This window comes from Arachis stenosperma, chromosome 4 (assembly GCF_014773155.1).
Source record: "Arachis stenosperma cultivar V10309 chromosome 4, arast.V10309.gnm1.PFL2, whole genome shotgun sequence".
Lineage (NCBI taxonomy): Eukaryota > Viridiplantae > Streptophyta > Magnoliopsida > Fabales > Fabaceae > Arachis > Arachis stenosperma.
In genome coordinates this window covers 10,877,455-10,905,071 of record NC_080380.1, presented here as the reverse complement: position 1 = coordinate 10,905,071, position 27,617 = coordinate 10,877,455, and the positions used below count along the sequence as shown (strand labels likewise).

Genomic DNA, 27,617 nt, shown 5'->3' with positions numbered 1-27,617 from the left:
GTGCTAATGATTGAATTGAAATTACTTCAGCTTATAACGATGGGGTTATTAGATGTCATCATAATTATCTTAATATTCTCCATTTAAATTAAACATCATAGAGATTTTGTGCAATCTGGACGCATATTATTTTCTTATAGTAATTAAGTCCTCGCAAGTATTTTTCATATAGCACTTCTGAACTATAGCAAATTACTAAGAGAGTTCAAAGTGAGTGATGTTATAACTTAATTAAAATCTCACTCATCACTTAATTAAAATCTCACTCATCTAATTATTTGATCTAAGCTAAGGAAAAATCATCTATTATGCAAACAATAATAATCAAACAATAGTAATGAGTGAGATTAACATGTTAATTAAATAGAAATCAGAATCATCTTCAATCACTTTCTTGCTTTTATATATGTGTAATAATTCTACTAGTATAATTAATTCTTTTCCTCGTATTGAAGAAAAATGAAGTCATATATAGAAGAGAGATTCGATCCCATTATTAATGCCAATTTTCAATGATTTGATTCTTCATCCAATTATCCCTTCGATTATCAGCATGATTATATATCAAAGGAGGCATCTCAAAATTCAAAAGGGTACTGTTTTTTATTTAACATTATATAGATCTTATGATCATCACCAAGTCTTCCCAGCAATCATGTCATTTTTGGCTAAGACTCTCAAACGTTGTTGGGAATTGTCTTATTTATGCTACAAAAATTACTTCATTATTTTTCAATCCTCTCTCCCCACTCTTTATTTTTTATTTATTTTTTCGCCTTTTATTTTCATTTGGCACAAAGTTAGTTTTTGGATAAGTGATGAAGACCTCTGAGTCATGACCATGCTATATTTGTCTTTTCTCCTAAATGTATGTGATTCTATTCCCATCTTAATTATGATGCCTAAAGCTTAATTAGATGACTGCTTTTATAGCTTAATAATTCTTTGATGTGATTAATACTTCTATTATTTTACTACATATTATTGCAACAGTCAAATTAATAGTATAAAGTTTTTCATGGTTTAAAACTAAAAGTCTAATCATCTTTATATAAGTGTGAATAACTATTATCTTTTAAATAAATTAATTTTAGAGATGAATTAAGATCTACTTAATTTATAATAAATAGTTAGGCACTATTATATTATTAATTGATGATAGATAATCTAGATAAAAGTAGAGAGGAAAAAAAAAGATAAATTATATTCACTTGTCATATTATTATTATTATTATTATTATTATTATGAAATTCTTCCTCTTTTTAATGTAATTATTAAAATTTTTGAAATATTATAAGTTATATAATATTTGGCACCTACTTTGTATATTGTATATGTAACAACTTTCTTATAAACATTATATATATATATACATTTTGTGATTTAAAAGAAGTAACACCACTTTAGTAGCTAGGTTGCCATACTTGCATCTATAACACAACTTGAATGTAATTTCACATATAAGTGTAAGATTATTTCACCTACTATATCTAAAGCATTTTGGGATTTTCCTTTTCCTTTTAATATCATAAAAGTGATGACATACTGGAACTCATAGTGATCATGATGAAATGCCATTCTTATGAGTTGTGATCAACTAATAACTAATTAGTAGCAGCAATTTTCTTAGCCCACAGGAGATTTGGAGATTGAGAAGAAACAAATTTCAGAGCACTTACCAAATAAAAGTGAATACACATAAAAACATGTTTGGGAATCTTATTCAGAAATGTAATAATGTTTTTGACCTCAACAACTTATTAATCATTTGCAAGCTAGAAATTTGAACTACCAAAGGGCCTGAAAAGTTCACATTGATATAACCTTTTCTTGACATATGAATTGATATATGGGGTAGAATTTTCTCTCACTTTTTTCAACTTTTTTTTTTCTTTTCCCGTTGTTTATTTTAATATCTCCTTAGTTAGTTTCCATTATTGTTCACTGTATGATGAGCAAATTCCATGATTTGTAGGTGATTACAATTTAATTACTTCCAATTTCTCAACATTACGGTCTACAAAGCATATCTAGGTTCTATTCCAAACATTATCTGGGGGTTGACTTTGATCTAATTAAAAAATAAATAATTAGAATAATTCGATTCAAAAAGACATATTGACTAATAATAAATTTTAAATTATAAATCTTAAATCCTACTTTAAATTCTCTAAAAAAAATAAGTGTTACAAAAAAAGTTTAATTAAAAAATATTAATTAATATCCGCCTATTAAAAGTTGGTTCTAATACTTATTCGTCCATTAATTGTTATAATGTTATTTTATAGTTTTTGCTTACTTTGATTTGTCCTGTGATATGATATGATGTATAGACGCTGACAAGGACATTAGATACGATACAATATGATATGGGATACGTAAACACATAAATTTTAAAATTTTATAAAATACAGAAACACGATATATATATCAAATATAAAGTATTTTTTAGATAAATTATAATAAATTTTTTATATTTTATTGATATTAAAATATAAAATAATTTTTTAATTGTTTTTAATATTTTTTTAATATATAAAAGTATTTAAAATTTATTTTTTGTTTTAACAAATAATAATATATATTATTTCTAAACTCATTTCAATAATATATATTAAAAATAAAGCTGGATACGCTGATACGTAATGATATTTAGGTATATTCAAGTGTGTTTGAAGAAAAAAATTTATTTTTTATTAAGACACGGTTGGATACATAAGACCGGAGCGTATAGAACGAGTGTCGATAAATGTTGTATCCAAAATGTGTCTGACACAAAAACACAGCAACTCAACTAAGGGCCCGTTTGGGAAACTTTAGAAGTAACTTTTTTTAACTTTTAACTTATGAAAAGTAGTAGTATTAATGTCTGGTGCAATTTTCAAAAATAAATTGCAACTTTCTAAGAAGCTATTTAGGAGTTTGTAGAAAAGTTAAAAAAAATGACTTTCCTCATAATACTTCTACTTTTTATCACATTTTTATAAAATAAACACTTTTAGAATTAAAAATCTAAATACAAAATAACTTATTTATAAGTTACTTTTAACAGAATTATTTATTATTTAAGTTATTTTATTAAAAGGAGTTTAATTAAATTGGTTACCCAAACTAAGCCTAAGTGTGTGTTTTAAGCATTAGAAATTAATTAACTGTCTCAAACAAACACCAATTTAAATACTAAATGACTACTCTTTGTTTAAGCAAAATGAAAGTCAAACCACTTAATTAAATCAAGAAATTAAAGGAATGGTAAAGTAAGGAAAAGCTTAACTAATTGATAGATACTAAATTAATTAATTAATTAATAATTTTAAATAAGTATATTTTAAATTGAAACCTCCTTTTCGAGCATCAGGCCCACCTGTCATTAGTGGAGTTTTATCATGGTAGGCACATTAATTTAGGTTCAAGATTCAACAAAAATATGAAAAGCATATACTTTGAGAGCATGAGTTATGGATTTGGTGTTAGTGTATCTTAACAAAGTTCGCAATGAAACAAATAATGAAGCAATACTTATTACTTTATTAGAGTTTAGTTAGATCTAATGACGCTATAAAATATTGCAATAAAAAAAGTGCTTAAATAGATTTTGTTTTATAATAATATGGTTTTATTGATTAGTCCTTTAATTTAAAATTTTTACTATATAAATTTATGAAGTAAACAACACGATTCCGGTGCTTACGTGATACAATCTGTGTGAAGTCCGACATGCAAAACAAATTAATATCCCAACTACACCTTCCACCAAAAAACAAAAAAACAACCACAACAATTACAACTACCAAGCTTAATTATTTCATAAATATAATATGGTGAAATTTTTTAATTTTAAATTTATCCATATTAAATTATTAAAAAAACCCAAAAAAGACTTGAATTTATAAATATAATTAAAAATTTAAATTAATTTTTTTTATCTTCCTCAGCCAAAATTAATAAATTTTTATTAGGTCGAATAACAACTCTAAGTGGACAAAAATTGTAAATTATAAAGTAATTTTTGGTATATTAAAAACCAAAATTCTAGAAATCTATCTTTATTTGACTATTAAATTTTCTTATAAATCTTGAAGACCTAAATAAAATATAACAATATTGATTTTAAGACACCACTCATATAAAGATGGTAAAAATATTTTTTTAATTATTTATTTGGTCACCATTAAAAAACGTGGGTTAATAATAAAAACATAAACTATGAATAAAATTGAATCAACAAATAAATTAAAAGATTTAAGAGAAGAAATAATTAAATTATCCAAACTAATAGACCAAAAATTAATGATTCTAACTAATGTTAATTCAAATGACATTGAATTTTTTAAATTTATATAAAATGATTTTTTTTTCAAAATTTCAATTTTACAATAAGTTTTATTCAAGAAATTCAAAATAAATAAGAATTGTTAGACTAAAAATGAAACAATTAGCTATAAGAATTGGTAAATTAAAATATAAATCTTTAAAAATCAGAAAAAATATTAAAATAATTATAAAAGCTGTAAATAAAAATTTAACTCGTAGGATAATTATTAAATTTGCAAAAAATGTGAAAAATATAAAAAAATAATAAAATAGAAGTAAAAAATAATATTATAAAATTCATAAAAAATAATACAAAAATAAAACAATCATCTAATAAATTTATTGTTAAAAATTTAAATTTTAAACAAATTAAAAAATTGGTGTCAAAACTAAAATAACGATTTCAAGAATATAGCAATATTTTTTAATAATGATAACACTTTTAATTTATGCCACATATTAAAAATCTGTTATATAACAATCTAATAATCGATAGACAAGATCAAACATTCTTATTTAAAATTCAAATAAGTAAATAATCTTAACTTATTTATTTTATTATTTAAAACATAATAAAAATACTATATGTAAATTAAAATATAAAATAACTAATATAATTATATTTATTTTTGTAGCCCACAAAATAGACAAAAGAAATAAAGTTTTCTAACATAATATAAACTTAATTAGCAAATAGTAGCTACAGTTATTTAAAAAAAAACAAGCAAAACATATATATTATAGAAAATATTTTAAGTGTATCATAAATTCAAATATTCTAGTAAATTTTAACCGTTGATTTTAATCTAAAATTAATAATTTTTATTATTTAATGTAATACTTTCGCTATCAGAAGTCACGCTTCCGGCTGCGTTATTCTGATACCAAGAAGTATTATGACTACTTTATATACTAAATATTAAAATAGGAGCCTGTAACTCGACGCTGTATTGCTGATTTCTTTGAAAACTGGAAATTAATACCTTATCTTAAGAAAAATACAAGCAGGCATAGATTCATATACAAGACTCTTTACATAATAATTCATAATATAATATACATATAAAACATACAACTCATATCCCTCTTACAAACTTGTAATAACAAAGATGAGGGAAGAAAATAATCTAATTAATACAACATATAAACCAAACGCAATATAACTCTTCATAATGCTTCATCCGGTTCCTGAAAAGATAAAGCTGTAGGGGGTGAGAACCTAACCACATGGTCTCACCACGGAGTTTCAAAGTTATTATAAGAAGATATTTAATAAGAAAACTGTTCTCAAGCTCAGTGATTATCATTGCCTTATGAATTTTTTAAAAAACCAATAGGCAATCGTTCAAAACCTTTTCGAAAAAATAATGTTTAATCCTTCAGAAATCCGAAACCTTTCCTTTCTTATAAGAAAATCTCAATCAGAAACCAACCACGCAATCAAATAACACAACTATTAATTCAACACCAAAGTTCATTCTCAAATGTAGCTCGCCAGGACAAACACAGACAAGACAAACAAGGAAAGCACAAGTAGGTAGCAGTTACAGCAAACAGTTCAAGCAGCAGTTAAGAACAATTTAGCAATTAGGCAAACCAAAACAAGTTCAAACCCAAGCAAAGCATACAAATGCATATGATGCATGTCTGTCCTATGGCTGATGAGTCTCATCTGTCGGTTATCCAGCCAGTCCGACAAGTCTGAATTGTCCTTAGACTGTCCCCCGACGTGCATCCCCAAGAGTCTATGTATAACTTTTTCTCAAATAATCAATATTGCTCAATGGGGGTAACATTCCCAGGAATTTATATAGTGTCCGGTCACACTTACGTCGTAGGGTCAACAGAGTATCGAGTTTTCAACCTGGTACACATGGTGGCAAGCCACGACACTTAATCTAGGGAACCTCGTATCTCAGATATTTCAAATTCGTAAACCATATGAATAATTTAAAGATCATATCTCAACTTTCTCAACATCATAATCATTCATCAATCCAAATCTCATTTTCAAATTCATTCAAAACCATATTTCAAAGATAATCCTCATCATTCTTCTTTCTGTCCCGTTCATTAACAATCGCAATTCAAAACATAATTCCTTCTTCAATAAATAAATCAATTTTAAAACATATAATGTTTAAAAACAATTTTTTTTTTTGTGAAATTTATGGGTCTTACGTTTAAAACATAGTAAAAACATCATATGTAAATTAAAACATAAAATAATTAATATAATTATATTTAATTTTGTAGTCCACAAAATAGACAAAAGAAATAAAATTTTCTAACGTAATATAAACTTAATTCGCAAATATATAGTAGCTATAATTAATTAAAAAAAAGCAAAACATATATTATTGAAAATATTTTAAGTGCATTGCAACTTCAGATGTTCTAGTAATATTTTTAATATTTGTTATAATTACTATGAATCTATTTGTAACATTAAGTATGGCAATTTAAAGGTTGAGCTATGCACCTTAAGTAGCTTAATAATTTAGGATAAAACTCCAATACTCAATAAAACGTGCTTTGAAACATTTGATCATATGTTCAGAAATTTTATGTTAGTTACCGATCAACATAAGACACATCAATCAATTGGTGGTAAGATTGTTCTAAAAGATGATTTCAAATAGATACTTTCGATGATTCGAAAGGGAGTAAACACGATATATTGTCATCATCTATTAACTCATCCCATCTGTGGTTATTCCGCAAGGTTCTGAAGTTGCATACGAACATGAAGCTTCTAATGTTTTCTTCAGATCAACATGAAAGTAAAATTAAGAGATTTGCTAATTGATGATGAGTCAAAAGTTGAAATTTCAGATGACCTACTGATTACAACTACTAATGATCCTTTTTCTCATTTGGTAGATTTTTGTATGTCCAGATTTATTGCAAAACATGTCAAATTATAGGTATTTTTAGAGTAGGACAATCCTTGCATCCACGCTTGAGAATGTCGAGAAGGTAAACGATTTCGTCTTGACAATCTTTCTAGAGATGGAAAAGGAGTATCTGAGTTCTGACACAATATGTCAAGCTGATGAGAATGAAGATGTACAACAAGAGTTGTTCAGACCAAAGTTCCTAAATGAAATCAAATGTTCGAGACTCCCCAACCACCAGTTGACTTTGAAGTCAATGTAAGAGTCGTTATAATCCTACTACAAAACATAGACCAGACTTTAGATTTATGCAACGGAACAAGGTTAATAGTTAACGAACTTAACAACAATGTAATTGGAGCGACGGTAGTGATTGGTAGAAATATTGGCGATAAAGTATACATTCCAACAATGAACTTGATCTTTTTAGATTCAGGATTGCCACTTAAGTTCCAACGGAGATAATTTTCAGTAACAGTGAGCTTTGCAATGACCATCAACAAGAGTCAGTGTAAATCATTATTACACGTAGAGCTTTACTTGCCAAAATTCGTATTCATCACCTATAGACAACTTTACACTACTTTGTCAAGAGTTAAGAGTCGCAATGTCCTCAAGCTAAGGTTCTAATTCTGAATGAAAACGGCAATCCAAAATCATCAACAACAAATATCGTGTTTAAAGAAGTTTTTAATAACATTTATGTAAGAAAAATAGTATTTTTACTTTAATAACATGTTATGATAGATTTACACTTTTGTATAAATATTTATTATAGATACAACTAATTTATCTATAACTCTCCTTTAAGACTTGAAATGAAATGTGTAACAAGGAGCACAACATCGTATGCCAATTGATTTCTAATGAGATTAGTCAAATACTAGGTAGTCAATAAATTTTTATTAGCCTTTTGATATAAAATTTAGTGTAAAATTGACATGCTACTATTACAGTTATATATGTTATTATTTTTTCAGGTTTCTTTTCATATGGTCAAGAATATTATAAACTTCAAACTGTTTCGTTTATATTTTATTTTGAATAAAGATAAAATAACATATTTAGTACGTTTATTATATAATAACGATGATAGGTTATATTAAACTCGAGAAATTATGAAATTATGATTATAGAATATTATTTTCGATTTATTATGTTAAATTAAAATGTGATGTGCAGGTTTAACACTAATTTTTTAATAATAATAACACTTTTAATTTATGTCACGTATCAAAAATCTATTACATAACAATCTATTAGTTAATAAACGAGATCAAACGTCCTTATTTAAAATCTAATAAATCAGTAAATAATCTTAACTTATTTATTTTATTATTTAAAACATAGTAAAAACACTATATATAAATTAAAATATAAAATAATTAATATAATCATATTTACTTTTGTAGTCCACAAAATAAACAAAAGAAATAAAGTTTTATAACATAATAAACTTAATTCACAAATAGTAGTTATAGTTATTTAAAAAGAAAAAAAGAAAAGCAAAACATATATATTATAAGAAATATTTTAAGTGTTCATAAATTCAGACATTTTAGTAATTTTAATCGTTAATCTCGATCATAAAATTAATCTTAATCATATATATTATATAATTGAAATCAATGAATAAAACTAGTAGAACACTTAATTCCATTATACACCTGACATGTATCCCATAGTCCCATACTATATATGCACGTTATATAGGTAACTTTGGACAAGATTTCACTATGTCAAATTTTAATCCTCAGCATAACATCTACTCATTTCTCATATGCATGGAGAGAGTCTATATATTAGATGCATGAGTCTTGTCTAGGAGTGGATCATCTCCAGTAAAAAAAAAAAAATTAAATAATATTTAATGTTTAATTTAATTATTTATTATTTTTTTTATTTATTTTTTGTCTTATTTATAGAATCAAAAATAAAAAATTACACTATATCTTATCATATATTAAAAAAATTGGAGAGAATCCATTTCCATATTCACACAAAATAATAATCAGTTAATGTCATCATATTACATTATTGGTACAAATTAAAAACTGAAACTACTATTTTGTTCTCGTATTTATCTTTTCATAAAAAAAAAAATTATTGTATTATTAAGCCTTCTTCGCTCTCCTTCATGTGACTTTTGGGTTCATCTCTCTTAGTACTTATCAAAGCAATCTTTTGGTTCCATTTTAAACAATAATGCAAGTATAAAAATAATCAGCAATATATATAATTGAAAGTGATGATAGATAGTAAGAGTATATACTTAAATTAAATACCACTACTAATGATAAGGATTAATAATAAATGATACATTGCCATAATTAGATGCAAAGACATTAGAGAATTTGAGTGACATGAGGATACCTTTACACCTCTTATCATGCATGGACCCTTAAGAGAATGGAGAGAGAAGAGATGTAAAATGGAAGCAAAGGCAATGGCATGCACACAATTCTAGTTAAAGGGGTTTGGTGGTAGGGTCTTGTATGTATATATTGTCATTCAGGGAGTGTATATCACACTCTTTTCCTGCATGTAGATCATCACTCTCTCCTCCACCAAGCAATTTTTTTTTAGTTAAAAAATATAATGCTTTTTGGGTCCCTGGGATTGGAAGGAATTAAAATTAGAGAAAATATAGGGAGCTAACAGAATTTTTGTACAATGTATACAATGGAAGTTTAGGGATGTCCGATTCAGTATTAGAGATATAACCATTAGTATTACCTTTTTCCATCAACTTAAATTTTTGGAATAAGTAGTATCATGATATGGTATCAGAGCTCTAGATCCGAAAGGTCAAGAGTTTGATTCTTGGTGAACCCAAAATCAGCTTAAACTTTTGGGATGAGTAGTTTTATGACATAAGATGTTTATTATCCTAGTACCGGGATAGTTATTTTGGCTCCCTCCACTTTTATTTAATTTGTTCGATAAAATATATTTGATTTAACTAACTTATGTCCTAAGAGCACATTTTAAACATGTAATAATAGAAACTTTTTAATATTTTGATGTATTCAATGAATTGAAAATATTAAAAAATTAATTTTTATAATAATTTTATAAAATAATTTTTTTATTGATTTTTGTATATATGTAATATAATTAAGTTTTTTAATGTGTTGTGTTCATGATAATTTATTTAAAAAAAGTATATTTATAAAGAATATTAGTATTGTATTTTATAAAGGAAAGAAGTCAATATGATTTACCTTTACTTGTTTAGTTTTTAACTAAAAAGATAAAACGAATGTGTAATATGGTGGAAAACAAAACTTTGTGGAGGTGGCCCAATGGCGGGTGTGATTGTCCCAAAACTCTTGCTCTTCCACTAGGAAAGGTATGTCCATTTATGGGGGGGACTTCATTATCATAACACATTAACACAAAAGGGAGACAAAAAAACACAACTGAGTTTGTGTATAGCAAGCCACCATTGACTCCTCTCTTCACTCCTCATCATAAGCCCATTACTTATATATTAGTGTATCCTACTCTCAAATATTTTTATTATCTTTATCATTCAAGTACAATAAAGTAATGGAACATTAAAATGTATGTCAAAATTTGACAATAGAGAAAGAGAAAAAATGGACACAATTAAATTTTGCAATAATTATAAATTTAATTTTATATATTGTTAGTATAAAATAATTTTACACATATAACTAATCGTATACTGTTATATCGGCAAAAATAACTAATTCTAAAATTTATTATTTAAAAAGATGATCTAAATTCTAAACGGATAAATCTTATTGATTGACGTGTATAAAATGCTTTATTCTCTTATCGAAATTAAATTAATAATTTATATATCTAATAATATGCTTGATGATTTAGAAAATACTAATTATATATATATATATATATCTATATATATATATATATAATATTAATTGTCTAAGAAATAGAGAGAGAGAGAGAGAGTGGGTGGTGTAGCACTAGTGGCTGCCACAAGCTAAATAAGTGAGTTTTTTTCAAGCTATAGATTATCATTGGATGCTTTGAAGGACATGGATGATGGAAACCCTAATGTGAAAATGTCAACCTTGGATAAATATTTTTCAAAAGTTATTTGCTTTTTAGAGGCATAATAATCTTTCCGTCCTCTTTTTTTTTTTTTATGTTTCTCTCTCTATGTTCTTGGATCCTTATGAGTAAAGGGAAAGAGGGTGGAAAACACTCAACACTATCAATTGTCACCAAAAGGGAGAAGGGTTGGTGTGCATGCTTGGTGGATTTATATGTCAACCATAAAGTTTTAGTTTCAATAGGTTCATATATATCTAACCTAGCTTGCAGGCCTAAAACTTATTCAACACTTAATCGTAATTAAAGCATTTTAGAATCTACCCTCGGATACACTAGTGTTCTTTAAGCCATTGCCCCCCATGATTATTATTAACTTCTCACAAAATAAATTATATTATATCATGAAATCCTCTACATTAACATTTTTGTCCTGCATGCCACTTGGCATATACATATGTGACTTCACCATGATGGGAAAATATTTGTTAATTATTAATTACTTATTTTATATTAATAATTAAAAAAATTAACATGTATACTAAGAATATTATTAATTAAAATTGTACAACTATATATACAATATTATTTGACATGAAATTTTTTTTGATAAATTATGAAATAATTATTAGAAGTAGAAAATAATATTAAGTTAAAATTTAAAAATGACAAATATTGTAAAACTACTATTCATTAACGGAGAAAGTAATAATAACATTAGATTAGTAGAGAGAGGTTGTCCAATAAAGGTAGACATATGTATATCCTAGGAAAGTTATACATCACATCAAAAAAATAATTAATTAGCGGCATATTCTCTTAACATTATGAGCTATAGTTTTGGTATTAATTTTGAATACTACTTATTTTAGCATGCAACACTAATCGGTTAATTATGTCACAAAAGATATATCTTATCATTTTTAATTTATGCCGCCACTTGTCAATCGTCACTTATCAAATTTTACCTTGTTTAAAATTAAAAATCTAGTAATCTTTATAAATATAAAATAATCTTTACCTTTTGAATTAATCTTTTAAAGACCTACTTAATTTCTTATATCACTCTCTTGTATATATACCTTAATTTATGTATGTCTACATTCTGCTCCTATTAAAAGAGTTTTCTCTTTCTTTATTGTAAATGCTTTTATCTAATTTTAACCGACAACAAACATAAAAGTTCTATACTCATGAGGGAAGAAAAAAAAAGAAAAGAAAAAAGAGAAGCATTATTATTATTATTAGTCAGAAATCGAAACTTCGTATTATCAATTACAAGATGATAAAAAGGAAAAATTATAATATATTGGTAGTTTATTAAGTAACTCACAGATGCACTAGGTGGATATTAATACGATCGCAAATGGTAATATATCATGCATATAGCACAGAAACACATCACACATAATGGACGGGATTTGATTTCGATAGATTATAAAATATTTTATACAATTATTTAATTATATCTATTTTTGTATGAATATTTACATTGTTAATATAAAATAATTATTTTTATTAACATATCATTATGTAATTAAATATATATAAAATTAATTATATATTAAAGTTAAATTCTAATAATAAATATACGTAAAATGAGTATAGAGTCCTTTTTTTGTGATGGTTAATAAATTTTGAGTGATCAAGTGATACACATTCTGTTAGGATTAAATTTGATCAAATACTAACCTAAAATAATAATATTCGTTAATTATATAATATTATTATTCTAAAATCTCTCATTAAAATTATTTGAATTTTAAAATTTCTTTTAAAAAAATCTACACATGATTTTTGTCATTAAAAATTTTAAATATTTGATCTCTACAAATTAAATAGTTTTTCTCCTTTAATTATTCCTTCTAAGCACACTTTAAGAAAAATAATATTTTACCGAACCAAAAACTTATCTAGACCCATTTTTATTTGTATAAAAGTGTAAAATATCTTCTATTTGATATACGATGTTATTTTAGGAAAAAAATGTCAACCTTAATGTAAGAACGAGATTGAGAGGGTTTAGAGTTGGAAGCGAGAGTGAGAGTATATCTCCGTTTGACCGAAATAGCCTTCATCAATCATCATTACATAATGATTATTAGTTTTGTGAACCGGAAAATAAAATATTAGGAGCTCACATTTCAGAAATTATTTTTAATATGGAAAGAGAGATGGTGTTTTGGTTGAATATTGATATTTGAAGTATATTACGGTAGTATGGAAATCATTCAACACGCCCCCCACGTGTTGGCTAAGAAGTTGCCACGTGTCCAACACGCCCCCCACGTGTTAGCCAGAATGCTGCCACGTGTCCACCACGCCCCCCACGTGTTGCAACATGTCCTCACGTGTTGGCTTCCCACCCAAAAAATCCACCCATCTGTAATTACACCAAATACTCCAATTTTCAACAAAAACACCAATATTTTTTCCATACCAAAAAAAATTAGCCCCAACATTTATCAACTAACATTCATTATTTAAAATTGAACATTAAAAAATATTTAAAAATAAAAATAATAAAAAACATTCAAACAAAATAACAACAAAATTTTATCTTATTAAATAGGATCGTCTAATTAAAAATATCATAAAATAAAAATAATTTAAAAATAAAATAAAATAAATCTAAAGAATATAATTTAGAATTTAGAAGTTAATTTTTTTAAAAACGACTAATAGTAAGGTTTGATTGATGGCAATGACAGTGGCCTTAACTGGCTACTAGTGGTGAATGGATGAAATTATAATATTAAAATAAAAGAAAATAAATAAAAATGGATGAAAGAATAATTTTAAAAGAATACTTTTTATTTTATTTTCTCTTTTTTTATATGACTTTTTTAATCAACTCAGTTGGCTGAAAATGTTTGCCGATAGTTCGTTAATATGGTTGAAAAAAAATATAAAACATTGTTTTCCAGAAAACTAGTCATCTTTTTTTTTCTCATTGGGTGTTATATAACTTAAAAAGAAGAAAACAGCAAATTATAAAAAAGAAAATGAGAGTAATATTAAAAAAGAAAAAGAAAATTCTGTTCCATACATATGGCATGACATCTGCATGCACATGCATGCTTCTTACATTGTGGCATCATCAATGTTGAATTTCGGAAGAGAGAAGGTGCAAATGCAACTGTGGTTAAGCCTGCTGTATCTTTTTCATGCACAGAGGAAGAGAGAGAGAGAGAGTAAGAAAGAGAAGTTTAACAAACAGCATCACAAGCATTTAAAAAAATTAAATATATATATAAAAAAAACCCCATTCGTCAATAAAAACGTTTCTGCTATGTGTTCTTGTGCTGTCCTCTCATTTACTCTCTCTCTCTCATTTTTGTTGCTTTTGTTTCTCGCATCACAATTCACACGGTGATGACAGAGAAAAGAGTGAATATTCTGCATAGGACAGAAAAGTAAATGAAATTAAAAAAAACTCAATATTTAATAAATAAATAAACAAGGGTCTTTTACTCTTTTGCTTCCCATTGGTTGTTTTGTTTTTTCTGTTTGCTTTTTGCCAGTTTCCACCACACACATATTTTATTAATATTTATGTTAGATAAATTCCTATACACTATTTTTAAAAAAAAATATGTATGTGATCTTTTTTTTTATCAAAAAAATTTTCACAAATCACAACAACAATAGAAAGAACTTAGATAGATATATGTAACTATTCTTTGGTCCCCAATTTTGATTCTAAATATATATACTCCTAATTAAAAAATTAACATAGCACTTTTCATAATAACTTTTAATTAACATCTAATGATACCTTTTTTATTGTATACAATAGCATCAATTTTAATAACTTATATCTCGAATAATTTTAAAAAAACTTGACCATTATCACTCACATTAATTAATACTCTTTACTTATATAAAAAAATATTATAGTACTTAAAAATTGTTCACTTTAATTTCTCTTTTATGTTCTGGTTCTTCTTAAAAGGAAAGGAATTTTTCCATTCTTAAGATTTAAATTCAAGAACATTAATTCTGAAATAAAAAATTGTCATTTAATTAATCTCATATTAATTACTTTTATACATTAATAATAATATGAATAAAATAAAGGGATTACTAATAAATATTATTAAAAGTTATTTATGATGAAATTTTTATGTTTATATATTTTATATAATAAAATTTTGGTACTAAAAAATATTTATTAGCAAAATCCTATAAAATAAAATATAAATGTTAATAAAAAACATAGTTCCCCTTAATTCACGGATTTAAGAGTATTAAGTAGGCATTTTTTCTTTGGTGAAGCTGTTCTTTTGTTTTTTTTTTTTTTCTTTGTCACACATGGTTTCTCACATGCTAATAACTTAGTCAGTTGTTTACTTTGTTTCTACCACAATATCTATTGATTTCTATTACTAAATATTAAGTAATAAAAAATTGGAATCTATTTGAATAAAAATGGTATTTGCAAAATCAAGTTTGCATTAATTTGATTCTTGAACGATATGCAATGGAAATTGGTTTGGGGTGCCGAATCAGTTCTATCTATTTAATCCAGACCTTTGATATATAATGTAAATTATAATAAATATATATATTTATCATGAGTAAGTGAAGATTAGAATATTTTATTTATAAATATTAGTGTCACTAAATTAATAATTTAACTTGCCAATCATACATATATAATATTTGATATCATGAAATGTGAAAATACTAAATATTGTATTTGAGTGAAAATAAATTTATTCTTTTAAATCGGATAAAATAAGTTCAGGTTGAAAAAAAGAGATATTCTTTACATAATTTTGGCATTCAAATTTATCCAAGCAATTTTAGGTCACGCGCTCTTTTTCCTTATGCTTCTTCTTCTTCTCACGCTCGTTTACACACAGAGCGTTTTCTTCTCCTCCTCCTCCTCCTCTTTCGTGTTTCTTTTTCTTCACGTGTCTTTTCCTTATCGTCATTCTTTTATTGTTGTTGCTGCTGTATTTTTTTGTATTTTCTTCCTTCTCTCCCTGGTAAAGAAGCAGTAGAAGGTGAGGAGGAAGAGTTTTGAATTGTGCAAAATATAAATGAACTGAACATGTTATTATAGTGAAACAATTGTATAGTACTAAATGAATAGAACATTATCCATTATATAAATTCAAATTTGAACAGCTTTCTGCATAATGAACCGAAATACGTGCTCATGGTGAAACGATTGTATAGTACTAACTGAACGAAACATAATCCATTATATAAAATCAATTTCAAACAGCTTTCTACATAATGAACCGAAACACGTACTCATAGTGAAACAATTGTATAGTACTGACTGAACGAAACATAATCCATTATATAACATCAAATTCAAACAGTTTTCTACATAATGAACCGAAAAACGTACTTATGGTGAAATAATTGTATAATACTAAATGAACAAAACATAATCCATTATATAAAACTAAATTCAAACAGCTTTCTACATAATGAACAAAACACGTACTCATAGTGAAACAGTTGTATAGTACTGAATGAACGAAATATAATCCATTATATAAAATCAAATTCGAAACACCTCTATCTACAATTTAGAGATTATCAATTCAATTCATCTTCAGAATACCTGCGTCCATTCAATTCAAATTAATTCAATTTAGCAATTGCATTTCATTCAATTCGATTGAAAAAAAATAATCTATTAGCAAAATGTTGATGTTGTTGGTGATGACGATAACGAAAGAGGAGAAGAAAAAAAGAAGAAGAAGAAGAAGAAGAGAAGGAGGAGGAGGAGAAGCAGAAGAAGAATCTATGTGCGCGGAGAAGAATGAGGAAGAGAAGGAAGAGAAAGATGAGGAAGAGGAGGAGGTATACATGAATTTGAAAGAAGAAGAAGATGATGATGTATGGTGTATTTGAAAGAAGTAGAAGAAGAAGCGCAGGGGAGAAGAAGAAGAAGCAGCACGGGAGGAGAAAAGAAGATAAAGTGCGTATAATGATACTCTTTTAATGAGAGTAATTTTTGTTGGTGTTGGACCTATTTAAATAAAATTTGGATAAAAAATACTTGAATATGTAGCATAATCCGATTAAAAAATCTAAAGTACGAGTATAATTCGAATAGAAGAGTTTAAACCGGTGAATAGAGAAAAAGTAGAGTTATCTCTACTATATGTTTATACCCTATCTCTACTATAATTATATAATTTCTTAAATAGAAATTATACAATTATGAATCACAATTTTGTTAATCAGTTAAATAATGACATGTTATATTATTATTTTATGGTATATTACCACCTAAAATCTGATTATGATTCATTATTATATTTTTAAAAAGAATAAATTTTTACATCTAAGTCATAAATCCTAATCAAGTTCAACTAAGTGTATTTAAAAAAAAAAGTATAGGTATATAATAAAAATATTAAACAATTGGAATAATGGATATGTCGAAAATTCAACTCAATAGGTATGCAGATTATTATGTTCATTATTTTTAATTGGATGGTTATTTCTTTTGATTCGATTTATTCATGCACAATTAACAATGGCTGGATGCTCAATTCACTAGGTATGTAGATAGTTATCCTAATATTAAGGTTTAGTAGGATTTTTTTACTTTATTTGGTCAATTTTAGAGCTCATTGTTCACATTATTTACAAAAATCATTGTCTACCTAATAAAATCGTATTTTAAATTCACACGCGCATGTTCACAGCAGTCGCTTCTTCTTCTACTTTCAAATACGTGTACACAGGTTATTCTTTTTCTTTCAAATTCGCGCATGCAGGTTCTTCTTCTACTTCTTCCCTTACTTCTTTCCTGATGCTGCGTCTTCTTCTTCTTCTTCTTTTCTTTTTTCGTTATTGTCATCACCAACAACACTAACATTTGGCTAACATCTTTATTGGTTCTGATTTTTTCTGATACCATTATTAAAAAAATTTGGTTCATTTTTATTTTATTTGAGGTTCATTTGGATCTATAAATAAATTTGATGTATTTTTATTGATGATTAAATTTTTTTACTACTTGTTCAAATCTGAGCTAATTTTGGTTCATTTGTGAATTAATTGAGGTTCACTTGATGCTACTCTTAAGTATTGACCAAATTCTTTATTTTTTAAGAAATTTCGATTAATTTCTTAGTTTAATTTAGGTTCATTTGGTTTTTGTCTTACTTGAATTTGCTAAACTTATTCATATGTGGTTATTTAGTTAGCTTTTGTTCAAATCTAAACTAATTTCGGTTCATTTGTGAATGAACTAAGCTTAACTTGATGCTGCTGTTAAGCATTGACCAAATTTTTTATTCTTTAAGAAATTTCAGTTCATTTCTTAGTTTAATTTAGGTTCATTCAGTTTCGTTTCACTTGAATTTCTCCTCCCATCTTCCGCTTCGCCTTCTTCTTCTTTTTCAGATTTTTTTTCATCTTCTCCTTCTTATTTTATTTTCTCAAAATTTTTCTTGATTTATTATCTTAAAAAAAATACAACCAAGAAGAAGGAATGCAAAAAAAAAAGAGAAACTCAAAAAAAAAAAGAAAAAAGAAAACAGGAAAAAAGAATACCAGAAACACAAAGAAGTTGAAGAAGAAAGAGAATGAGAAAAATGCGGAAATCATTACATAGTTGAAGCGTGTATTCAAATTCCACTAATAAAACTAATTTTTGTTAGGTTTAAGCAAGTTTAATTAGACTTAGTTGCTAAAAAGACTTGAATATATAATAACTCTCAAAACTTATTTAAAATATCTAATCTTTAGAAAAGTATTTGAACTTTTCATCATTTTTATTAAAAATAATAAAAAAAACAGTTAAATTAGCAAGGTAAAATCATATAAAATCACCGATACTAAAATGTTACTATTAAGTTAACGTTAATATTAATTAAGATTAATATGTTAACGTTAATTAACATGATATAGTAATAGTAATTTATGAGATAATATTTAATTTAATCTTTGAATTTATATTCAAATTTAAATTTAGTTTCTAAAATTTTAATTACTTTTATGTAATTTTTAAATTTTATAAATGTGATTCAGGTCCGTTTTTAGAATAATTTTTTATGTTAAAATTTTAATAGACACTAAAATAGACAATCGAATGTAATGTTGGATTCTATAAAATAACATCGTTTTAATTTTGACATTCTAATAATTCAAAAACATCTTAAATAATATTTATTAAAACTTTTTCAAACAAAATAAGTAATATTATATTTTTTTAAATTATTTTATGCTAAAACAGTATCATTTTACAAATTCTAGGATAATATTTAATTGTCTATACTAATATTTTATTAATATTTGTGTATCAAAAATTATCATAAATAATGACCAAACCAAAGAAATCAGCCGGATCATAATCTCCCCAAAAATGTCAACATCTTCATATATATATATATATATATATATATTTATTTATTTATTTATTGGAAGAACAAGTTTAACATATTTAGTAAAGCATATAAAAAAATATAAGAATAAAATTTTGTAATTTTTATGTTATTTTTTACATAATCATCAATAACATAAATTACGTTTTATACCATTTTTTAGAATAATAAAACAATTTAGTAACACAATCTATCATTTCTGCTGTTTTGTTTTAGAAAATAATCTTATTTTTACACAACCAGATATAAACAGATATTTTATATGATTGAAAAAAATTCCACTAATCATATTTTTTGCACGTATTTTTTTAAAATCATCGTCCTCCAACTCTGAAAATGTTCTTTTATGGAACCTGAGATGTTTCAAATACGACCCACATGACTTATCCATGCGCACCACACATCTGCTAAGTATACTCACACGTAACAAACAAATGTTGTATAATTTTAAATTTTTTACTACATATAACGTAGACGTTATCACTTCGTTCAACGATGCCCAATTTGCTCAAGCGATACTTTGTATTAACTCGACTTAGAAACACAAATCAAGTAAACAACTCTACTCGAGGTGGAACAATTTTTTTCCATATTTCATTTGTGAGCTTGTAATTAAGGATATCATCGTCAATGTTTGTACCTGCAAAACCTGCACAAATGAGTTAGTAGTATAAATGCCTGTTTATTAAATTTTTATACCACTCTATTTTATGTGTTTACTATCAATCTCACAGCTTATAAGATGTTAAGTATTTGGTTATATATATATATATATTAAATTGCTAATTCAACTTTTAGATTTTTTTATATTTATTAAACATAATTTTGATATAAATTTATCTAATTTTATTTTTTATATAATAATTTTATAGATACTAATAAGTTAATTGTAATCAGATTTAATTATTTTATTAATTTTATAATTTTATTACATTTCTAATAAAATTCATATAATTTAAAAATTTATGATTGGATTTTTATGTTAAACAAAAACACAAAATATTAGAATATTTTTCTAGAATATTTTATAATATATTTTGTATCAAATACAAAAATAAAATTTTCAAAAATATTTGTATTTTTTAACAATTAATAGCTCAAAAAAACCTAATTTATAATTTTATTTAATATAAAAATTTAATAAATCTTAGACAAACAAAATAATTAAAACACAAAAAAATTTTAAAGTTAAAAATATTATAAATTATTGAAAGAAATAAGAGTAATTATAAATTAAAAAGTTAGTCCCAATAATATTAAAATTTTGGTTCCGTCAGTCATATGAATTAATGCAAATCAGGTTTATGAAATTTTAAGATCAGATATAACTAATTGAAACTTCAAAAAATAAGATTATGCCATGTATATATTAAAATCAACTATTAGTATAAAATATATGTTAAAATATAAATATATATTAAAAATAAATTAAATTATATATATATTTATATACAAAAATATTAATAACTAAATTTTGTATATAAATAATATTTTTTATTAAATAAATTGATGCTGGCATACAACTTTAAGAATAAGATTAATACTATTTTTTTTATAAAAATAAAATGAATAATATATGCGAGTATTATAATTTTTGATATTTTTTAAAATTGTAAAAAAAAACTAAAATTAAAGAGTCTAATTTATATACCTTAAAATTTTTAATCTTTTTAAAATAGAATTCAATTTCTATTTCTCAGATTAAAGAGTTTTATATTTAAGATTAACACCTGAAGTCTACAATTAAAAAAAAATAATATTATCAATTTAATATAAAAATTAAAATTTATTATTATTTTTAATCATTAACTAATTTTTCTAATTTTATATTCTAATAACATACCTTACTCTGTATTTTTAAATATTAATAGCACTAAAAATAATAAATTATAAATGATGTGTAGCGTACTAGCGTTCCTTTGATAATAGAGCACATAAAACACACACGTACACTACACAAACATACTCTTCTTCTTCCCCCTCTCTGTTCTTTCTTCCATATCTTTCTGTGGGTACCCTTCTCTCTCTCTCTCTCTCTCTCTCTCTCTCTCTCTCGAGATTGGTGTCAAAGATAAAGACCACTGCCATACCCACACACACTCTTCCCACTCCAAACAAAAGCTCTCTCCACAACTTCAAACACCACAAACTCCATCATTCACCATCATCTAATGAAGGACAGTGGAGGCTCTCTTCGACAAGAGAGCCTACCCGAGATTACCACCACCAAAGAAGCTGAGAAAGAAGAACCAAACTACTAAACACTCACCTTTTTCTTCTGAACTCTCCATACATACATACTCCATTTTCAGCTCAAAGTAACAACCTTTTCTGTTTTCTTCTTCGTGGGGTGTGTCTTCTTTGTGTTTGTGTTTTTGCTTCAATGGCACTTTCTATGCACAAGGACGCGTCAAATAGCATGGATTCAAGCAAGTACGTGAGGTACACACCTGAACAAGTTGAGGCTTTGGAAAGGGTCTATGCTGAATGTCCAAAGCCTTCTTCTTTGAGAAGACAACAACTCATCAGAGAGTGCCCAATCCTCTCAAACATTGAGCCTAAACAGATCAAAGTCTGGTTCCAGAACCGAAGGTATATTAAGGACCCTCTTATTTTTCAACATTGCAACGTTTCATAACTTTGTGCAAAAAGTCTTAACTTTTTTTTTTGTCTCCCTTTTTTCACCTTTCATTGATTCTGTTTTTGTTAAGTGTCTTCAAAAGTTGTCAACTTTGGAAAAAACCGGATTTTTGGTCTGATAGCAATATATTTCCAAGTTTGTTGAGTCTCTTGTGTGAATATCAGATTGGGGAGGAAAATGCTTTGCCTTTTTTGGCTAACACTTAACAACCATTGTCATGGTTCTGTTTGGTTCCCACCTGAGAAGTTTCTGCTTTCTTGATTTGTTGAGTTTGTTCCTGTCTTAGAAGATACTGACAATGTTATTGTGTAGATGCCGTGAGAAGCAAAGGAAAGAAGCCTCTCGCCTGCAGACAGTGAATAGAAAGCTGACTGCAATGAACAAGCTGTTGATGGAGGAGAATGACCGGTTGCAGAAGCAGGTCTCCCATTTGGTCTATGAAAATGGATATATGAAGCAACAAATTCATACTGTAAGAACATTCTTCTCTTCAAGAGTTCAATCTATTTTTTTCTGTTGTTTTTTGAACTTCTTGATGATATTTGATACACTTTTTGTTTTATCACACATAAAATGGAAATGTTTGTTTTAAGATAAGGATCTTGTCATGTGGTGTGTCGTTTCCAGGCATCTGCTACTACTACCACAGACAATAGCTGTGAGTCTGTTGTGATGAGTGGTCAGAACCAACAACAGCAAAACCCAACACCTCAGCATCCTCAAAGGGATGCTAACAACCCAGCTGGGTAAGTAATCCTGTAACAAAGATTTTTCTTTTGCTGTAAAATAAGCAAATGTTTGTTGTGTGTTTTTATTCAAGTGTTTCTAATTTTTCACAAATTCCTGAGTCTTTTTTTCTTTGATGTCATTGTTAGTCTTCTCGCCATAGCTGAGGAGACCCTGGCAGAGTTCCTTTCCAAGGCTACTGGAACTGCTGTCGACTGGGTCCAGATGATTGGGATGAAGGTACACACCTTATTCAATTATATGTTATTTGTTACTATTATTCTTTTGTATCTAGTAACATGTGGATTTGTATCTGAGCATTCTTTCATATTATGTACTATTTGATTTTGTTTTTCTATCTTATGATGTGTGTTCTGTATTTGGTGTAGCCTGGTCCGGATTCTATTGGAATCGTTGCTGTTTCCCGCAACTGTAGCGGTGTGGCAGCACGAGCCTGCGGCCTTGTGAGTCTAGAACCCACAAAGGTACGTTGTTTGTCTTGTCTTCATCTTAGGTTGTTTTACTCAATGCTGAACAATGAAAATTATGTCTTTTTTTATTGGTTTATTTGATTTGATTGACTGTTTGTCACAGGTTGCTGAGATTCTCAAAGATCGACCATCATGGTACCGCGACTGTCGGTGCCTTGATGTGTTGAGCATTGTTCCTACAGGGAGTGGGGGCACTATAGAGCTCATATATATGCAGGTATGGTGATCCTTTAGGCATACAAACCAAGTTCTTATATGATTTGTGTTTTTGGTGATTTTGATTTATGTTGAAGGCTCTGTTAAGTTAAATTGATGTGTTCTTTTTTGTTGGGATGCCAGACTTACGCGCCAACTACTTTGGCAGCAGCGCGCGACTTCTGGACAGTAAGATACACTACAAGTTTGGAAGATGGAAGTCTTGTGGTAATACTATGAATAGAGTTTGATGTGCTTTCTTACTGTTCGTCCTAGCAAAATCACTGTTTATGCCTTTCTTTTGGTTCAAAGTTACCTCATTTCTAAGTGCTAATATTTTCTCATTATCGTTGAATTGTGATGGCAGATTTGTGAGAGATCATTGACATCTTCGACCGGCGGCCCTACAGGGCCTCCTTCTTCAAACTTTGTAAGAGCTGAGATGCTTCCCAGTGGTTATCTAATTAGACCCTGCGAGGGTGGTGGCTCCATTATTCATATTGTAGACCATGTTGATTTAGATGTAAGAGACATTGTTGTAATAATCCAACATTTTGTAAATGAATTTCCTACTTGGTTTCTTAACATTGTAACCGATGGCAGGTCTGGAGTGTTCCTGAAGTACTGAGGCCGCTTTACGAATCTTCAAAAATCTTGGCCCAGAAATTGACCATTGCAGTAAGTTATCTTGCCACACACATACCACTATATCTTACTCATCCAGCCATGCATAAATGAGGTAATGAATCTAAAAAATTCCTTGCAGGCCCTGCAACATATAAGACAGATTGCACAAGAATCTAGCGGAGAAATTCAGTATGGTGGGGGACGCCAGCCTGCTGTGTTGAGGACATTTAGCCAGAGACTCTGCCGGTATGGCCCAGCCTTTTTATTCTGTCAAGAATCTATTCATAGCTGTACACTGGAATTATTGACTTGATGTACATTCGGTGTTTAATTGTAACATTCTAGATAAAAGTCGAGTCTTTTTAATTACTGTATAATTAATTGAAATTCAACTTCTTAGGGGGTTCAATGATGCTGTTAATGGGTTTGTGGAGGATGGTTGGTCACTGCTGGGCAATGATGGGGTAGAAGATGTGACTATAGCTATAAACTCATCTCCCAACAAATTTTTGGGGTCCCAGTACAATTCATCAATGTTCCCAGCTTTTGGAGGTGGGGTTCTGTGTGCCAAGGCATCCATGCTGTTGCAGGTACTTAATGAAGCAAACAAATTTCATGATCACCTATGGTACAAAAGTAATATTCTTGAACTGCTTTTTAATAATGGTGTTTTGCAGAATGTTCCTCCGGCTTTGCTTGTTCGATTCTTGAGGGAGCATCGGTCTGAGTGGGCCGATTATGGTGTTGATGCATACTCTGCTGCATGTCTTAAGGCTACTCCCTATGCTGTTCCTTGTGCAAGACCTGGTGGTTTTCCAAGCACCCAGGTCATTTTACCACTTGCTCATACTATTGAGCATGAGGAGGTATTAATCTTAACTTTGTTCTAATCTTAATTAGTATTATTCCTATAATGGAACATAGTATATTATTGTGTGCTAATTTACTGCTTACTTTAATTCGTGCAGTTCTTGGAGGTAGTTCGGATAGAGGGTCATGCATTTTCCCCTGAAGATGTTGCATTGGCACGCGATATGTATTTGCTTCAGGTAAAGCTGTGCATGTTTTATTATAGCCAATATACATCTTTTTTGTTTTCTTCCCCTTTTTTATGCAAGTAATTCTTATTTTAACTTTCTATTATGCAATTTGATTTTGCAGCTTTGCAGTGGGGTTGATGAAAATGCAATTGGAGCTTGTGCTCAATTGGTATTTGCACCTATTGATGAATCATTTGCTGATGATGCTCTTCTACTTCCTTCTGGATTCCGCGTCATACCATTGGATCCTAAAACAGTTCGGTGACTTTACTTTTACATAGTTTTATGATGATTTGATATCTTGATTTTTGAGTTCTAGAAAGTAATTTGTATTGGCTGATACTAACGGTGTCATGCATCATCCTGTGTTGACTAATAAAATGTCATTGTTTCTGTTTCTTTTCATCCCAGGATACTCCAACCACAACAAGGACATTAGATTTGGCATCCACACTTGAAGTAGGTTCTGGGAATACACGTGCAGCCGGAGAAGCCGATGATTACAATCTTCGGTCAGTCCTTACCATTGCATTCCAGTTCACCTTTGAGAACCATTTGCGCGACAATGTAGCTGCCATGGCTCGCCAGTATGTGCGTAGTGTTGTGGGGTCGGTTCAGAGGGTTGCAATGGCAATTGCTCCATCTCGGCTCAGTACTCAACTGGGGCCAAAGTCTCTCCCTGGTTCACCGGAGGCTCTTACTTTGGCAAGATGGATCAGCCGAAGCTACCGGTATTGTTGCCTTTTTAGATTACTTGTTGCTTAGTCCATTGGAATTAGAAAGTTTTATTTTGAATCCATGTGTCTGATCTGGTAGCATAAAATTTTATTGTAGAGTCCACACTGGTTCAGACCTTTTTCGGGTTGAGTCAACTGCTGGTGATGCAATCTTGAAGCAACTTTGGCAACATTCTGATGCAATCATGTGCTGTTCTGTGAAAACAAATGTAATCCCTTGGAACTGTTCTTTACCTATTCTTTTTTCATTTCTTTTTAGCTGAATATGGAGAACTAATGTCATATGAATTCATCTTAAGTAATATACTAACTGCCAAAATATTCGCAGGCATCTCCAGTATTCACCTTTGCAAACCAAGCCGGACTTGACATGCTCGAAACTACTCTTGTCGCCCTTCAAGACATTATGCTCGACAAAGTTCTTGATGAATCTGGCAGGAAGATTCTTTGCTCTGAATTCTCCAAGATTATGCAACAGGTAATTAACAAATAAACCTTACTTTAAGAAAGATCTATAAGCATAATGGGTTGGCGCGACTGATTTGTTTGATCCATTTAGTAGACCTCATTTGCTAATGGTAGACAACAACTTATGACCTCTATTGTTACCTGTACATGATTTGCATCTTTCTGATTCTCTTTGCCATTCTAGTTTTGATTTGAGTTGATATCTTAAGCAATATGCAGAGTTCAGAATTTCATTTTTCCTTTTGTTTGTTTTTTCAGGGTTTTGCATATCTACCAGCAGGAATATGTGCTTCCAGCATGAACAGGCCAGTGTCCTATGACCAAGCAATTGCATGGAAAGTTCTCAATGATGATGACTCCAATCACTGCTTGGCCTTCATGTTCATGAACTGGTCCTTTGTCTAATGAAGAATCTTATATTACATTATTATTATTATTACTATTATAATATCTCTATGTAATTTATATATTCAGCACTTAAGTACTAGATACTGCTATCATATAATAGACAAATGTACTAATTTCAAGATTTCATGAACCCATGTCTATATATATATATGCTTTTATATTATTATAAAAAAATATCCTTGTTAAATTAGTGCTTAGGCCAATTACAATGTTCTTGATGTGTCAGAATCTTGTCTAAGTAGGTTCTTGTTTTGTTTTTATTGGTAACCAAGGCTATGATGGGGTTTGTCTTTTGATTGTTTCTAAAGCAAGTGTGCATTGGTTTCAAGATTAGACTATTAATTACAACTAATTCTTAGCCATATATGGCTGGTATGATTTTTAACCTTATCATGGTGTCCTTTGGTTATTTAAGGCACTGCAACTTTTCTGCCGGACTGTGTCATGTGACTCAAGTCCTTTTCAAATAAAAATGTAGCAATTTGTTTTTATCCTTTTATTTTTTTAATTTTAATATAGGGTATCTAATCTATTTTTGGCTAAAGAAATGGGACTTTGACCAGGAGGGTGACATGGCTTTTATTGGTTCTCACTCTGTTCCTAGTCTATTAGTTTAATCTTTATAAATATTTATTGCATGGTTAATTACTTAATCTGGAATAAAT

At 28.1% G+C, this 27,617-nt stretch overlaps 1 protein-coding gene across 1 annotated transcript; it reads left to right on the top strand.

The window, feature by feature from the left end:
* Window positions 1-21,605: 21,605 nt before the first annotated feature.
* Window positions 21,606-27,146, top strand: LOC130977050 (homeobox-leucine zipper protein ATHB-14-like). The gene is made up of 18 exons (XM_057902048.1): window positions 21,606-22,211; window positions 22,573-22,732; window positions 22,888-23,006; window positions 23,136-23,226; window positions 23,376-23,471; window positions 23,581-23,694; window positions 23,817-23,900; window positions 24,040-24,195; window positions 24,276-24,350; window positions 24,439-24,545; window positions 24,700-24,889; window positions 24,977-25,165; window positions 25,268-25,348; window positions 25,461-25,595; window positions 25,751-26,070; window positions 26,174-26,285; window positions 26,405-26,554; window positions 26,803-27,146. The coding sequence occupies exons 1-18, from the start codon at window positions 22,003-22,005 to the stop codon at window positions 26,947-26,949; spliced, it is 2,535 nt and encodes an 844-aa protein (XP_057758031.1). The 5' UTR covers window positions 21,606-22,002; the 3' UTR covers window positions 26,950-27,146.
* Window positions 27,147-27,617: the final 471 nt, after the last annotated feature.

Bases quoted from the DNA above. Each gene is read 5' to 3' on its own strand.
- LOC130977050 (XM_057902048.1), top strand. From the start codon at position 22,003: ATGGCACTTTCTATGCACAAGGACGCGTCAAATAGCATGGATTCAAGC. The intron at 23,901-24,039 runs GTAATACTATGA...TTGTGATGGCAG, and splicing joins TGGAAGATGGAAGTCTTGTG to ATTTGTGAGAGATCATTGAC. The intron at 26,071-26,173 runs GTATTGTTGCCT...ATTTTATTGTAG, and splicing joins TGGATCAGCCGAAGCTACCG to AGTCCACACTGGTTCAGACC.